Here is a 17,276-nt window from a genome sequence, read left to right on the forward strand (position 1 = left end):
CCTGTTTTTCATAACCTTCCAACATTATTTTTTTTGTCAAATTTTTTCATCTAACAAATATGAGGTAGAACCTCAGAATTGCTCTAATTATATTCTCTTTTGGTGATTTGGAGCATATTTTGATATGGCTATTGATAGCTTATCTTTCTCTTTTAGCAAAATGCCAATTCATATCAATTAACAAATGACATTCTTGTAAATTCAAATCAGTTAATTACATATCTTGGAAGTGAGACCCTTATTAATGAAATCCATTGCAAAGATATTTTCCCCTATTACTTGTTTCTCTTCCAATTTTAGCTGTATTGTTTTTGTTTAAAACCTTTTGAATTTTGTGAAATCAAAATTTTCTATTTTATCTGCTGTGGTCTTCTGTATGCCTTATTTGGGTAAGAATTCTTCTACTATCTATAGATCTTAAAGGTAATTTCTTCTTTGCTTTTCTAATTTGTTTATAATATCACCTTTAATGTCCAAGTGTTTTATGCATTAGAGATCATCTTGGTATATTGGTTTCTGCCAAACTGATTTGCATTTTTCCAAGTCATTTTTGTTGTAGAGTGAGATCTTATTCCAGTAGCTTGAATCCTGAAATTGATTAAACTTTAAACTTTGAGAATTTTAATTATGGATTGTTCAATTTTTGTTTTCTTTTGGAGATTTGTTTGAATTTTCCATTTATTTTTCTAACAATCTGTGTGTTTTACATTTTTTCGCAAATATTAATTAATTTTATTTTTGTTGGTTTCATTGTCACATTGATCAAAAGTTTTCATTTTCTTCTTTTGCATTTTTGAAACTGGTAATTTGGTTTTTTTCTTTGTTTTGAAATCAATTTAATTTTTTTCTGTTTTATTTTTTGGTTAGGTTTTTCCATTTCTGAAAGTAGTACATCGAAGTGTGGTACAGTATTCTAATTGTACTCTATTTTCACTCTAACTCTTAGCTTTAAATACTATGCCTTTTGATGTGCACATATTTATTATTCATATTCATTATCTGTGCTACCTTTAAGTAAAATATATTTTCCTTGTTTATCTTTTAAAATTGTCTCTTTTTGCTATTGTCATGTTGGATGCACACAGCTTTAAGGCTCTCTGTGAATCATTTCAGATGTCTCAAAATAAGAACATATTCCCTAAATGGAAAAGTCCCCAGATGGTATTATTACTCTTTCCTTTTTAACTTTAGTCGAAACATAAAGACTTTCCTTCAAATCTTCCTCTTATTTTAACTGAGAGAAACTTTCCTTCAACTCTTTTCTTGTAAACAAAACAAAACAAAACAAAACAAACCATATTATTGGATTCTGATCTCTAATTTATTCTGTTATTCTCTTCTTGTATGAGCGAGTTGACATTCATTTTTATGATCACATTGTTTTGATCACATCATCATTCATAGTTAAAATAATTTATTGTGTATTTTTCTCCATTCTGTTCTTTTTTTGAAACCCTTATCTTTCATATTAGAATTTGCTATAATTACATAATTAGAGTTGCTATTATTCTCTTAAGAAAACAGACATACAGAGATTAAGTGGTTTGTCCAGAGTCCCATAGCCAGAAGATGTCTATTTGAATTCAGGTCTTCTTGACCCTAGGCCTAGCACTCAGTCCACTGTACCATTAGCTGCCATTTAGTTTTTCTTTTTAGATATTTGGATCCTGTTTTGTTTGTTGCAGATATGTTAAGTTTGAAATTATTAATTGTTGGTGATACCTTTCAGCAAAATGTAATCTCTGTTTATCTGTTTTTGCTGTTTCTTTGTCTGACATCATGGTTGCTCAAAACAATGACTTGAGGAGACATCAGAAACTGTTAAGCCAAATTCCTAATGTCTTATGTTAAATTTTTATTAGAAAGGTACATATATATCCATATTATCCTCAATAAAAATGAACTGGGAATAGTCAGACATTCACAGATTGTTCTCTAGAGCAAGATCACATCTTCACGTTCACATAATAGACAGAGATGAATAACTTTGTTCAGTTCTTTTCTGTTTACCAATATCAAATGAGGCATAAATCAGGCATATGTGATTGCCAGAGGCATTTACCACTGTCATAAATAATGTCCTGTGAAAGCCTAAATGGAAAAGAGTTTCCTTGTTGATGGTGAGACTATGGAATTTCCCTTTTTTTGGATGTCATTGTGTACTGATTTTATCAAGACCAAGAATACTATAGGGCCAATGAAATTCATAAAGATTCAAAAGAGATCAACATAACTGTCTATACAGCAAAAATCAAGTAGAAGAAAGATGGCTGTCTTTCATTTTAGGACTCTTGGTTCAACGGGGGAGTCCATTCAGTTAGATCATTACACAGATCTCTAACATGAACTTTATAGACTTGATCTGAACTTAGAATTAGATGGCAGAAAGAGAGTGGTGCTCTATTGCATTTTGCAAATTGTCTACTTCTTTAAGTATGATCACAAGTTGCTCCTTAACAGGAAATCTTTTTTTTTGTTTATTTGTTTACTTACTAAAAAACTTTACTTTCTGTCTTAGGATCATTTCTAAGGAAGAAGAGTGACAAGGGCTAGGCAATTTAAGGGCAAGTTATTAGGCAAGTTAAGTAACTTGCCCAGGGTTACACAGCTAGGAAATGTTTGAGGCCAGATTTAAACTCAAGTCCTCTAGGGCCTGGCAATCTTTAAGGAGTGACAACATACATGAACAAAACAATGGATTAAGAATTTAGTGACTTAGATTAATGTCCTTGCTTTTCCATTGACTTGTCCTGTGACCTCAGGCCAGGTAGAAAAGAAGAATAATTTCTACTCTACCTTTTCTATCATAAGGATGTTTGGGTTTGAATGTCCTATTTATTTAAAGCATTAAAATGTTATTTGCCTGAAATTTAACACGTTCTTATGTTGAGAGGTGAAAAGAGGGACTAAAAGATTTTATGGTCTAATGAAGAGGAATTTTACACCAATGGCTCTTTAACTGCATGGTCCATTGTTTGTTCGGGCAATATTACCTGTTTCAGGATAATGTTTTATTGTGTGAAATCTATTCAAGAAACTTAAAGGTTTCTATTCACAATGATTCCACAAAGACAATCAAATGAATTATAACACAAATAGTAATGCAACTTGGGGAATATATTTATCATTCTATCCTAAATGAATAGCAGTATCCATTATTAAACTTTTCTCAAAATTTTTATAAATTGTGTACTGTACTCCTAAATAATGCATTTTATTTATAAAGTATATTTAAATATGTATCTACATAAACTTAATTATGGCATTTCATTACAGGCTTCTACTAGCAAGCTAAAAGTGATAGAACCATGGCTCAATTTCCAACATCTTTTGGTGGTAAGTTTTCAGATTTTTCTTTTGCAAGTAGAAAAGTACCTTGAAGGAAAAGACTACACATTGAACTCTCCTCTAACTTCTCATCATATTGTGAAGTTGATCTTAGGATCACAAAATTTGTGTCAGTTGAAAATAAGCTCTAACAGGGCCTATTAATCTGCAAGGAGATCTAGTATGTTGCTTTTGACTATATGCTAAGATATAGAAGTACTGTGACCTGCATTGGAGGACATATTACTCACATTAATAAAATTATAGATCCTTGAAGTATTTTACTTTAGAAATCAATAATTACCCCCCTCCCTTTTCTATTTTGATCTATCTCAGCATTCTAATGTGAATAAAATACACTTGGGATCTTCCTAATATGCAGCTCTCCTTCTACCCATTCACTATTATCAGATCAATGTGAGATCAGTTTTAATATCCCATTGGTAAAAATCTTTTATCTTCTTATCTGATATGAAGGAATAAATTCTGGATCCTTTGGGGTTGTAGGGATTTTCATGAGGTATGTATGTATTTGGTATGTATTAAAAGTAGGAGTAGAGTTGTTGTTTCCATAGGCTTTCCCAAAGATTTTTTCACCCAAAGGAGGCTGTGCCAATAGAAATTCATGAAAGGGAAGAAAGAGAGGGCATTTATAAAGTTCCTACTATTGTCCCATTTGATATTCACAATCCAACCCTGTAAAAGCAGGTAGATATTATTATAATCCCTATTTTACAGTTGGGGAAACTGAGACAGAGCCTAAATGACTTGCCTAGGATCACACAGCTACTGTGTCTCAGATAGGATTTGAATATAGATCTTCCTTGCTCCTCATTCAGTGCTAAATCTATTGTGATACTTAGCTGCTTTCCCTATATCCTGCAATCACATCTATTCAAATATTTACACAGTGCCTACTATGAACAAGGGACTATTATTCTATGTGCTGAGAATAAATAAACTTTTTAAACCAGTTTAGTCTTTTTTTTTTTAACCCCTTACTTACAGTCTTGGAATCAATACTGTTTATTGGCTCCAAGGCAGAAGAGTGGTAAGGGCTAGGCAATGGGGGTCAAGTGACTTGCCCAGGATCACACAGCTGGGAAGTATCTGAGGCCGGATTTGAACCTGGGACCTCCTGTCTCTAGGCCTGGCTCTCAATCCACTGAGCCACCCAGCTCCCCCCAACCTATTCTGTCTTTTACCTCAAGATGCTTATTGTAATAGGAGAGATTAAAAACTAATAAGGAAAAAGAGAATGTGATTAAGGCAAAGACCCTAGACTTATAAAGAGATTTGAGGATTTATTAGGGAAAGTTTCATGGAAAAGATAGTACTAGACCTGGGACTTGATTGGAAAGAAAGATATTGGCAGGTGATATCTTAGAAGAAGAGAGTATTTGGTAGTCATGGAAGATGCATACACACAGAGAGGAAGGAGAGAACAAAATGAGGTCAGGAAACCACCCACACCTGGATATAGAACGTATGAGGGGAAAGAATGTAGGGGAAAATAAGTTAGAATGATTAAGTCATGGGGTCAGAGGAGTAGTAAATAGAATCAGAGATTTGAACAAGGAATATTTGAGTTCACATCTAGTCTCAAACATATTCTATGTGTGCGACCCTAGGCAAGACATTTTACCCATCTCCTACTTAGTTTCCTTATGTGTCAAATGATGATAACAGTAATGCCCATCTCACACAGTTGTTATGAGGATGGCATGAAATTATATATGTCAAGTGGTTTTAAAATCTTAAAACTTTATATAAATGTTACTTATTATTGTTATCATTGCAGGTCTAAAGTTGGAAAGAATCACAGAGGCTATCTAGTCCAAATCCCTTATTTTTAAAAAACTCTTACTTTCTGTCTTAGGATCAATACCAAGTATCAGTTCCAAGGCAGAAGAGTCATAAGGGCTAGGGCATGGGGGTGTTAAGTGACTTGCCCAGGGTCCCACAGCTGGGAAGTGTCTGAGGTAAGATTTGAACCCAGGTACTTCTGACTCCAGTCCTGGTTCAGTCCCTTGCTTCATTCTCTTCTATTTAGTAGATTTGAGTAGATCTGAATTAAAAAAAAAAAAACACAACAAAACTGAGTCACCTAACTGTCCCTAATCTCCTTATTTTACTGCTGAGGAAATTGAGACCCTGGGAGTTTGAATGACTTACCTAAGGTTGCATATAGTTTAGAGCCAAATTTTATATTTTTCATTCTATAAGCAAACAGGATAGTACAGTGTTATCTTCATCTAGGGTAGAGAAAAGGGATGTTATTTTAAAGTTTAAACATTTTTAGTTTTGCATTTTATAACTTCAAATAGTTTTTTAATCTTTCAGCTTTCTTATACCTTATATTTCAGGCATTTTGGAAACTTTCCATCATCTCCTTCCTGTCTTTTCTGTTTGTTTGAAGTTGTATTAGAAACGGCTCATGACTAAAGCATTAATTCAGTTTAAGAATAGTGATCAGATATTACAAACCAATAATCAGGTTGTAAAGTCTGTCAAATAGTTTTTTTTTGGTTGTTTTTATTAACAGTGTACCAGAAAGATAAATATGACACATGGAATAGTGTTAATAATGACATTTGGAATTAGATCTTTTGTCAAAAATCTGAGACATTTGGTTGCTGTAAGTTTAAGAAATATAATCTAGGTCATCCCAGTGACCAGTGTAACAGATTTGATCTGTGAAGATATTAATCAGTAGCTAAAGCCAAAGCAGACTTCAAATGCTCCTTCTCTTTGCTTAAAATTATTTAGAAGCCAAATGTCAGGTTAGTCAATAGCTAAAACCACATAAGATTGTAAGAAATACAATAAATACAGTAAATTGCATGCAGGTTTGTTTAAATAAAGCAGAACAAATTTCAATAAAAGCAGGGGAAATTGATAAAATTTCTGCACTTAATACATTCCTGTTAGTTTCAACATTGTGGAACAAGCTTCTTAAACCTTTTGACTCATTAAACTACGTTTAGTTTTATAATTACCCAACCTTTCCAAGACAAAGAAATTCTTCCTTTTTCCAACTACTTGAGGATTTCTTTCAGAACTTTCCTCCCATAAACCCTACTTCCATATTGTAGTCTTGGTTTGCATGTGACCTTGTGTTCCAGAAGGCCTTATCAGCAGAGCACAAGCCCTGGCAGATCCAATAGAGTTAGAAAGGATTTGAGTAAGGGGCCAGGGATGTCTGTCATGTGATGACTTACAAGCCAAGTTTTAAGAGGATCATTCCTATAAGATAGGTTTCTAGGCAAATGAACTTTTTCAGCCACGGTAAATAATAATGACTTCAAAGGAACAGGCATGAGAGGAGTCATGTTTAGTATTAGTAGAGAGCATCCCATATTGTTGAAATGAAAAAAAAGACGAAACTTCTCTCTTAGAATCAATGCTAAGTATTGGTTCCAAGGAAGAATTATGGTAAGAGCTATGCATTTGGGGTTAAAGTGACTTGCCTAGGTTCACACAGAAAAGGAAGTATCTGAGGTTAGATTTGAACCCAGTACCTCTGGTCTCTAGGTCTGGCTCTCTGTTCATTGCAGCGCTTAGTAGCCCTTCATTGTTGAATTTTTAAAAGTTCAGAAGTATTAGAGAAGTTAAGTAACATTTCTCTCCATTTTTTTCCTTATTGACTTACAGGCAGCCTGGATATTTGGGCCATAACTGTAGAAGAACGAGCAAAGCATGATCAGCAGTTCCATAGTCTCAAGCCAACATCTGGGTTCATTACTGGTAGTCGTATACAGTCTTTTTATATCATACTTAATGTATTTATTTTGATGGCATCTGCATTTGTGAAAAAAATTGTTTACAGCTCTGAAAGACAAAATGTGACCATTTCCAATCCAACAAGTTGTTTTGCCTGGCTTTCCACTGCCTTCAATTAAAAAAACATGTATTTATTGCTCTCTGTGTGTTAGATACTAGTAATAGAAGGATAGGCATGGCAAGGAACTTTCTCTAGTTGAGGGTAAAATCTATGAATACAAACTGATAAAAGGGACTATAATGATAAATACAGAATTAGATGAGGTGAAACTATTTCAGGCAAGGGGTGAGCTATGAATAAAAACATGGAAATGAGGAAAGCATAAATATGAGGAATAGCCTATACTTTGGAGTAAGTAGTATAGCATAATATTTGGAATGTAGAACCTGAAGCAGTATGGAAAAGGTAGGCTGGGGTCACATTAATGGAGGACCTTAAATGCCAGGATTAAGTATTTAGATTTTATTCAGTAGGCAGTGGGAGCAACTTAAACATTTTGATGAATGAGAGCAGTGAAAGCAACTTGAGTGATGTATCAGAATGGGCAGGAAGAGAAGATAATTGGGAGGCTATTTCAGTAGTCCAGGTTAGGAAACAGTGAGTTTGATTTCTGGGAGCCTAAAAAGATAACGCCAAATGTAAGAGATATTGTAGAAGTAGGATCATCAGAACTCATTATCTAATTTGATTTGATGGAAAAGGAAAAAGTCAAACATCTCTTAAATTTTGGATTCTGGGTATTAATTAGGAAGATGGTGGTTTGATCAGCAGAAATTGAGTGGCAGGTTTTTCAGGGAAGACAAATTAAGCTTTGGACATCATGAGTTTTGAGATCCTGGTACAACATTCAAGTTAGAATAAACCTGTATAACTCCACCCCTCAAGTGTGCTATGCATTTTTTTTCCTGTTCTTTGGATGTCCACTTTTCATTTCATCACTTATCATTCATCACATTACCACCAATTTTTTAAAGTCCAATTTAAATATTATCTCCTTTATGAGTTCTTCATTTTGACCTCCTCTCTCATACCCAATGTATCTTGAACCACTTTTATGTCGTTATCATATAATATTAAGTAGTATAGTTGTTTTTAATTGTGGTTTCTACGAGATTGTAATTTCATGGAGAAGAGGTACTATGTCATAATTAAATTTTATGTCTCTATCTGCATCGCATATATTGCATATCAGCAACTAATGTTTGAATGAATAAATGAATGAATGTTCCTGTCAAAATGAATAGGATTAGGACTGGAGGAGAGATTGGGATAGATTTGTAGATCTGAGAGTCATCTACTTAGAATTGCTCAATGAAGCCATGGGCATAGATATGATTCCAAAGGAAGGCATGTAAAAAGCTAAAAAAAGAAGAGCAAGGGCAAAAACTTGGGGGGACAACAACTCCTATTGAGAGGGGAAAAGATGAGAAAGAAGACAGGAGAGAGCATTGAGACTAAAGAACAACTATGAGAGTACAATATAAATGAAGTAAATGGAGAGGCTGTCACAAAGCCTATGAAGGAAGAGGAATTGTATTGTATTAAATTCAATGGATATAATTATGAAGTCTTAAACTGTGGAAAGTTTTTCAAGATAGGAATTGAGGGTTTAATAAATAAGTAGATGATGAGGGAAGTGGAAACAGTGAGTATAGACTATTCTTTCTTGCTATGAAACTAGGAGGGGAGAGAGGTAAATGAAGAGTATTTTTTTTTTGTTGTTATTATTGTGTTTGCTTTTTTTTAAAAATTTTTTTAAATTTTTTATTTTAAACCCTTAACTTCTGTGTATTGACTTATAGGTGGAAGAGTGGTAAGGGTAGGCAATGGGGGTCAAGTGACTTGCCCAGGGTCACACAGCTGGGAAGTGTCTGAGGCTGGATTTGAACCTAGGACCTCCCATCTCTAGGCCTGGCTCTCAATCCACTGAGCTACCCAGCTGCCCCTATTGTGTTTGCTTTTGATGGAGTTTTTGGCTTGTTTGTTTCAGTCTCAGTCCTGAGATTTTCTGTAAGCTAATCCTGATATACCAATAGAGAGGAAGCTAAAGATGCATAAGAGAGTCTGCCTTTGGATTAAGGCTTTTCACAGAATAGGTTTGAAGGAACCAGGTAGAAGAATTTGTCTTGACAAAGAGACGAGTTTTTTTTTTTTTTCCTTAATAACTAAAGGAAAGGAGGTTACGGTATATGACAACATCGAAAGATATAGAGGTGGGGAACTTAGTGTGTTCATACCAAATTATTTCAGATTTTGTTTTATTTTCTAGACTTAATTGTGACTTATCTTTTCTATCTCCTTTATATTATTGATTATGCTAGGAAATTTTGCCACATCAAAAAAGTGCCCTAGATTTTTAGTGTTTAGTTTTAAAATGGGGAAAAATATTCTCCTTCTCTGTTTTTGTCTGTCACTATTTATCTGTTTTTCTGCCTGTCTTTCTCTCTCAATTTTATTGATGCCTTTTTGTTTTTCATCGCATTCATTCTGTCCACTCCCCAGAATCTTCTTTTGTAACAAAGAATTTAAAAAAAAAAAAAGAGTTTAGTGAAATTTCAGAATTGATTTGTAATTCTTTTGTTATTAGTGATTTGGAACAATCTTACATATGGAAAATAGTTTAACATTCTTTTCCTCAAAACTATTTGTTCATCTCTTTTGACTAATTAGATTTTGGGAAATGACATATATTCATGTTACTTCTCTCCACGTCTTATATAATAGAATTTTACCAGAGAAAAATGTTGCAAATATTTTTTTCCCCAATTGACATTTTCCATTTATCCTTGTTACATTGCTGTTATTCAGGCAAAAGGCTTTTGATTTCTTGTAAATGAATAATTTTATCTTTGTGTTTTCTTCTAACCTTTAAGTGGTAAAGAATTTTCTCTTAGTCATAAGTGTAAAAGGTACCTCTATATTCCTTTGTTTTATCATTGTATATTTCAGTTGAGCATCCATTTGGAACTTTTTGGCTGTGTTGCATAAATACAGTTCTGAAGTTATATTTTGCTAAACTTTTCCAGTTCTTTCATCAATTTGTGTTTATGTGTCTGAGTTTATTTGGAAATGATCTTTTTTTCTCCAATAAAATATATATCATCTCAATTTTTTTCTGGCTCACAAACTCTAAACAGAAGGCAAAAAGATGCAAAAAGGTGTCTTGTTCTTCTCTCAGCAGATATTATTAACAGCTGTATTTTAATGGTGAATTGCCTTCAATGTGGAATTAACAAGTACAAGCATGTTAGCGAAACCTTTTCTAAATCATTTAGTGAGACATATTGCAATTCTATACCTCCGCAATAAAGTGAATATCACAATAAATTGAGTCCCCCAGACTTTTTGGTCTCCCCCTTATATGTTGAAGTTATATTTACACTACAATGTAGTACATACATACATACACACACACACACACACACACACACACACACACACACCCACCTCACTTAATTAAAAAATACTTTATTGCTAAAAAAAATGTGTACCATCATTTGAGCCTTTAGCAGGTTGTCTCTTTGCCAGTGGAGGGTTTTGCCTCAGTGTTGATGGCTGCTGACTAATTAGGTTGGTATTTGCTGAAGATTGGGGAGGCTGTGGCAATTTCTTAAAGTAAGATAACATTGAAATTTGCCACACCAATTAACTCTTCTTTTCACAAAAGACTTCTCTGTAGCTTATGATACTTTTTGATAGCATTTTACAAACAGTAGAACTTTTTTCAAAATTGTAGTAAATCCTCTCAAGCCCTGCCACTGCTCTGGTAGCTAAGTTTATGTAATATTTTTCAATATTGCTATGTCTCTGAGAATAGGGAGGTCAGAAGAGAGAGATGGGGGAACTGTCAGTCAGTGGAGCAGTCAGAATACACACACTTATTAAGTTTGCCATCTTATGTGACTATACTTTGTGGCACCTTAAAATAATTATAATAGTAACACCAAGGGTCTCTGCTCATAGATCACTATAACAGATAAAAATAATGAAAAACTTTGAAATATTATGAGAATTACCAAAATGTGACACAGAGGTATAACAATGGTATTGAAGGACTTGTTTTATACAGAGTTGCCACAAACTTTCAGTTTGTAAAAAAAAACCCTGCAATATTGCAAAGTACAGTAAAATAAGGTATGCCTGTACTGAAATCAGCTTGCTTTTTATTTTGATTTTATTTTTCTTTATATGTTAGGAGATAAGAAATTCAGTCTTTATAAGAATTTCAACATCTTCCTTAAATTCACATGGCTATTTTGACTAGTTTTGCTTTAATTGGTTTCCAGTGATTTTTATTTCATTTGAAAGTCTTTCTTTAATTTACAGGTGATCAAGCCAGAAACTTTTTTTTCCAATCTGGGTTACCTCAGCCTGTTTTAGCACAGATATGGTAAGCTGAAAATGTATTCTGCTAAAAGTTAAAATAAAATGTGTTCATTTGTACATCATATGTTCTATAAGGGAAGTTAGGGTTCCTAAAGCCAAAATTCAGTCAAATGTTCTATGGTCTTAAAATTCACTAGTAAAACAGACATTTTTAAGAATAAAGGAACTGCCTATCCTTCTTGACCTATTTGTTGAAAAAGTTATTTATTGGTGGAGGCTAATTCTTTTGAAAAAAAAAAAACTTTTGCAGGGACAAGTCATTTTGGAATGAGTTTTCTAGATAGTTAAGGATTTTTTGTTTTAAATGCCAAAGTTTATTTATCTTTTAATTACTTTGAATAAAAATCTTTCCATGAAGTAATTAACTCTCTAGTTACATAGTCCCACAGTAACATAATTTGAACTTAGAAATGACTTTTTTTCGAGTTGCAGTATTATAGTGTATATTGGCATGAGCCCATGTAGGAGTCAAGAGACCTGGATTCTGGGGAGACTGTGTGGATCATTGGAAGGAACCCAGGTTCTGGAATGAGAGGATCTGTTGCTTACTCTTGATGTGACCCAGAGAATTTAATTTTTCTAGACTTTGGTTTTCTCCTAAATATGGTGTTTAGACTGGATGCTTTCTGAGGTCCCTTCTAGTTCTGGTCTCTGGGAGAATCCTATCATTCTGTTTCTGCTACTTCACTCATTAGCTGTGTAACTTTGAACAAGCTATTTAACATCTTTGTCCCTTGATTTCCTGATTCCTAAAATAAATTATCACTCAAGTTTTTTTCTCTTTCTAAAATTCAGGGACTATATTTGCATTTTTGCTTCGTAAGTTTAGCAAAGTGCAACAAAGTATACCATATTTTAATTTCTCTAGCATTCTTATTGAAAATAATTTGTGTTTTATAAGGATGATATTAGATTAGATATTAGAAAATAAGTATTATTTTACTAGTTTAGAGATAAGAAGTAGAGAAGCTGGCTTGAGGAAGAATTGGAGTTTTAAAGAGAGCTGAGAGAGAGTGTTAATTTCATATGTTGGCAGTTGTAAACAGTTATTCTATGATAGTTACATGCTCTGGGCGTGACATTTTGGCAGTTTCTGGCAGTTGACAGAGCCACACGCAGGTTTTTTTCTCTCACAGGGCTGGGCTGGAGGAGGTAACATCTTTGCCTCTCTATCTCTGTCTGAGTGAAAGACTTGAAGGAGTGGAGTGTTTTCTTTTCCAACTTGGGAAACACTGTTCATTTATCTGTTACTGTGTATAGATTGGTTAAATTCTGAAAAGACCAAAGAAAACCTGGTCTTTTGTTTGGACTCTGTGTCTGTTAAGGCTCAGAGTCCTAACCTGATTCTTGTTGAGACTCAACCAGCTAGCCTTGGCTATCTTTATAACTTAAAGGCGAAGTTAAGAATTATAGTGGTAGTTTTAGTTAGAATAGTATAAAATTTGGTTAGTTAGATCAGGGAGGATTAGCATAGCCTGTGAACCACAGGAGAAGTGGTTCCTTGCGTAACGTGGGAGTTTATTTGGGTGGAGTTAGAATCCCTTAGAATTAGAAATCCTTTTACCCTTATATATTTTAAATAAAAAGTTTAATTTTCTATACAAGAGTCTCTTTAGTGTTTCTTGCACCTGGCCCTGAAGGGAAGTTCATCTTTGAGCTTCACTTCACTTTACCACAGAAGACACTTTTGAATAACATTTATCAAAAGTATCAGAATCATTTTGAACCTTTATTTTCCTCCTATCTGGCTCCCATATTTTATTTTTACAATAGATATGTTAATGTCTTTCAGAGAGATTAGAAAATTAAGCATTTTGCCTGAATTCAGTGATATTTTTTTCCTTCATATAGTTAAATGTTGTGCATATGGTTTCACCAAAGCACCAGTGTAAATCCCTTGCTGCTAGAAATAACATTCTATGAACAAGGTCAGGTAGAGAACAGTATTTCAGCTTGCAAGCAAAATAATTTGAGCAAGAATAGCTGTTGCCTTACTCAGAAAATCTGAAATATTTTATACTTGAAAATGTATTTTGGGACCTAGAGAACCTTGGCATTTAGTTTATTGCTTTATTCTGTGTGTAATACTTTTCTTATTCAGTTGTGGAATTCCAAGCTGTTGTAGTATTAATGACATTTCAAGTTAACATGAAAAATAAAACAATCCACCAATATTTTCTTAGATAGCTGCATACCTGAGGCTAGATTTTATAAACACTTTTTTTAGTACCTAAGGGATTGTACCTTACATTTAATTTAAATGCAGGGAACATCATTGGCAGTTACCTTTTGAGATCTCTTCTCTTTTTTGTAGCGTGGATAGGTCTTTCCAACGTTAGCTCAGTAGTTTCTCTTAGTAATCCAAAAACTTTCCATTATTTTGACAGAAAAAGAAAATAGTTTTATTTTAATATTCACAAAGGTACTTGAAATGCTATTAAATCAATGTTCAACTTTCTCAAATATTTATAGGAATGTTCTCTGTAATTTTTCATAGAAAAAGTTAGGAAAGAAGAAAATTTCTAGTCCTGTATAGTTTATTTGTTCTGTTTTTATATTTGCAATTCTATTAAAAAATACCCAACATGAGTGAGTTACAGAATCTTCTATGAATTCCCATGTGCCTAATTCCCAGCCTTTTAAAACTGTTTTTTTTTTTTGTTTGTTTTTTAACCAAGCTAATCAGATTCCAAGAAGTGATAGTTGGAAGTTTAAATACTGGTGATACTAATCAGTCTTTCAAGTCTTTGTTGGCTAGCCAGACTTCTTCACAGCACTAATACTTGCAGTATTTGAATCCTATTATTCCCCTGATGCCCTAGCATGGTTCCCTGAGGATTAGTCATTGTCTTAATGGAATCCAGGATCTCTTATCTTGAGCAGAAAAGAAGCCATGTAACTAGGTAGCCATTTTTTCATTTTAAAGCATGTCACTTTTCTTAATAGTTAAAAGATAGTGCTGAATTTTAATTTTTGTTTTCTATGGTCCTTCAGTTTTGAGGAAAATATTAATTGTTGGGAAATGTCACATTTGAAATTCTGTTGTCCCAGTTTATAATCTGAAATTCAAACTTGACTTCTCACACTGGATCCTTATTATATAACAAAGTGCCCAGGTTGTTCTTATTCTTTGATAAGTATAGGATTCGATAAACTAACTAATCATAAGACCAATAGAAGTCTACATAATTGAATTTTTCCTTTAAGTAATATGTATATTGTTTTGACATTTTCTGCTCTAAATATTCCATTTCTTGGCATTTTTATTGCTCTTATTGCCAAACAGTAAAAGCTGCTTATATTTTCATAGCATTTTATATTTATAAAGCAATCAATATACATTTTCTCCCTTAAGTCTCCTGATAGCCCAGGAATAAACAATCCAAGTGTCTTTTCTTTGTTTTTGAGTAAACCGAGACTCAGAAAGGTTTGTTACTTACCCAGGGCTATATAACTAACTACCAGGTGGCAGAACTGAGCCTCAGTCCAGATTTTCTCACTTAGATATCCTTGGTACTCTGAGGTCTGTGGTTCTTTTGTTGTTGTTGTTAAGAGCAAAGTGTTTCAAATAAAATTATTTTTGATACCTAGATAAATTCCGAGTTTCTTGTAGGGCTAAAAAGTACCAGATCTGAATGAGTAATCTAATTGGAACCAAATGTTTTTACGAGTTAGATCATGAGTAATCTAAGTTTTTCATTGGTCAGAGGATCCCAAAAGTCTTAGTAAAACCACTGTACTGTTTTCATAATCTCTGTAGGTGTTCCCTTTTGTTCCTTTTGTTCATTATTCTTTGAGGAAAACTATTTTACATTTTCTTGCTATACTTGGACAATTTATGATGAAGTACTATTTTACAATAGCAACTGCTGTGTTGTTAAGAGACAAAGGTCTAGAGTCTAAAAAGAAGTTAACTGTACTAGCTGTGGAAGCATGAACTTGTCAGTTAAAAAATAGTGTCCCTATGGTGAGGTTTAAAGAACTCCACAGGGAAGTTGTACAGTTTTTGCTCAATTTCTTTAGAATTACATTGTCTACATTTAAGTTAGTATTGTCCAAAATACTGATTCCTGTAGTTGAACTGAAGTGTTATGTTGTTCTTATTTTTAGTTTTTAAAAAATATTCTGAAACACAATTATAGCATAAGCAGTTTTCAAAGGTATAACCTTTTCGACATTTTAAAAAACACAACTTTATGAAGAAAATTTAAGTTTTTTGTTATTGTTGTTAAACCAGGTCCATTGACACTTCTGAACATTTAAACAAGCCATTTAGAAGTTAACTAATCAGCTCAATTTTACAATTTGGAGGTTTGGGGTACTTTGCAGAGATTTAAGGGATTTGAATATTCTGTTTTTGGTGTTTTTAAAAAGATTATTTAAGGTTACAGTTCATAAAAAGGTTCATGGCATTGACTTGCAGGGCACTAGCTGACATGAACAATGATGGGAGAATGGATCAGATAGAATTTTCCATAGCAATGAAACTTATCAAACTGAAGCTACAAGGTTATCAGCTACCTGCCGCACTTCCTCCTATCATGAAACAGCAACCTGTTGCTATTTCTGGTGCACCTACATTTGGTAAGTCTGAAAATGACTTCTTGACATTTATATTGTTTCTCTCTTTTTCCTGTTTAAAAACAAAAAAAAAATACTCTTGTTTTCTCTTTAGTGTAATTTGGTAATTATGGGGATATTTTATCTTCTTTGGAAATAATGGTTCTCTCATGAATGGTGTCATAAGCAATTCAAAAGCAGATTCATACTAGGCCACAATATAACAAGTATATTAATAGGGAATGCTTTCATTCTCTTGATATGATTTTCACAGATGCCTTTTTCTCCTATTTCAGTGAACTCTTTTATCTTCTCCATTTGTCACATACTGCCTTTTTACTTCTTATTTTGTAGCATCTTTAGTCATCCTGAGGATCATATCACCTTTCGTTATTGATGCATTGTAGGAATACCATTTATCAGTTGAATAGATCTTATTTTTATAAACCTGACTCAAGTTTTCTATATGAGGCCTTTTTGAAGGAAACTTGCAAAATTTTTTGATTTGTTTCATTGTCTATTATACTGTTTAGCAAAATGAAGTTTTCCTGGCTATTTCTTTCAATTCAGTCTTTTTTCTGCTTTTGTTTTGAACAAGTTCATGATTGCTACTCCTGCCTTTTTTACTTAAGCTGAAGCATATCAGATTCTGCTCCAGCCCTTTATTTTAACTCTATGGGTATTTCTGTTTCAAGTGTGTATCTATCTTTTTTTTTTTAAACATTTATTAATATTCATTTTTAACATGGTTACATGATTGATGCTCCTCCTTTCCCCTTCACCCCCCCCCCCCCCCCCCCCCCACCCATGGCCGATGCACATTTCCACTAGTTTTGTCATGTGTCCTTGATCAAGACCAATTTCCAAATTGTTGGTAGTTGCATTGGTGTGGTAGTTTCGATTCCACACCCTCAATCATGTCCACCCCGACCCATGTGTTCAAGCAGTTGTTTTTCTTATATGTTTCCTCTCCTGCAGTCCTTCCTCTGAATGTGGGTAGTGTCTTTACCATAAATCCCTCAGAATTGTCCTGGGTCATTGTATTGCTGCTGGTACAGAGGTTTATTACATTCAATTTTACCACAGTATATCAGTCTCTGTGTACAGAGTTCTTCTGGCTCTGCTCCTTTCGCTCTGCATCAGTTCCCGGAGGTCTCTCCAGTTCGCCTGGAACTTCTCCAGTTTATTATTCCTTTTAGCACAATAGTATTCCATCACC

The 17,276-nt window shown here is 33.7% G+C and overlaps 1 protein-coding gene across 1 annotated transcript in view; it reads left to right on the forward strand.

The window, feature by feature from the left end:
• ITSN1 (intersectin 1) overlaps positions 1–17,276 on the forward strand; it is a 289,966-nt gene that overhangs the window by 57,803 nt on the left and 214,887 nt on the right. The window contains exons 2-5 of the mRNA XM_044670233.1: positions 3,277–3,336; positions 6,982–7,074; positions 11,438–11,501; positions 15,921–16,081. Of these exons, the coding sequence (XP_044526168.1) occupies positions 3,309–3,336; positions 6,982–7,074; positions 11,438–11,501; positions 15,921–16,081 (346 nt within the window). The 5' untranslated portion in view covers positions 3,277–3,308. The remainder of the gene's footprint in view (positions 1–3,276; positions 3,337–6,981; positions 7,075–11,437; positions 11,502–15,920; positions 16,082–17,276) is intronic.

The sequence above is a fragment of the Gracilinanus agilis genome, chromosome 3, assembly GCF_016433145.1.
Source record: "Gracilinanus agilis isolate LMUSP501 chromosome 3, AgileGrace, whole genome shotgun sequence".
In the NCBI taxonomy this organism is placed as follows: Eukaryota; Metazoa; Chordata; class Mammalia; order Didelphimorphia; family Didelphidae; genus Gracilinanus; species Gracilinanus agilis.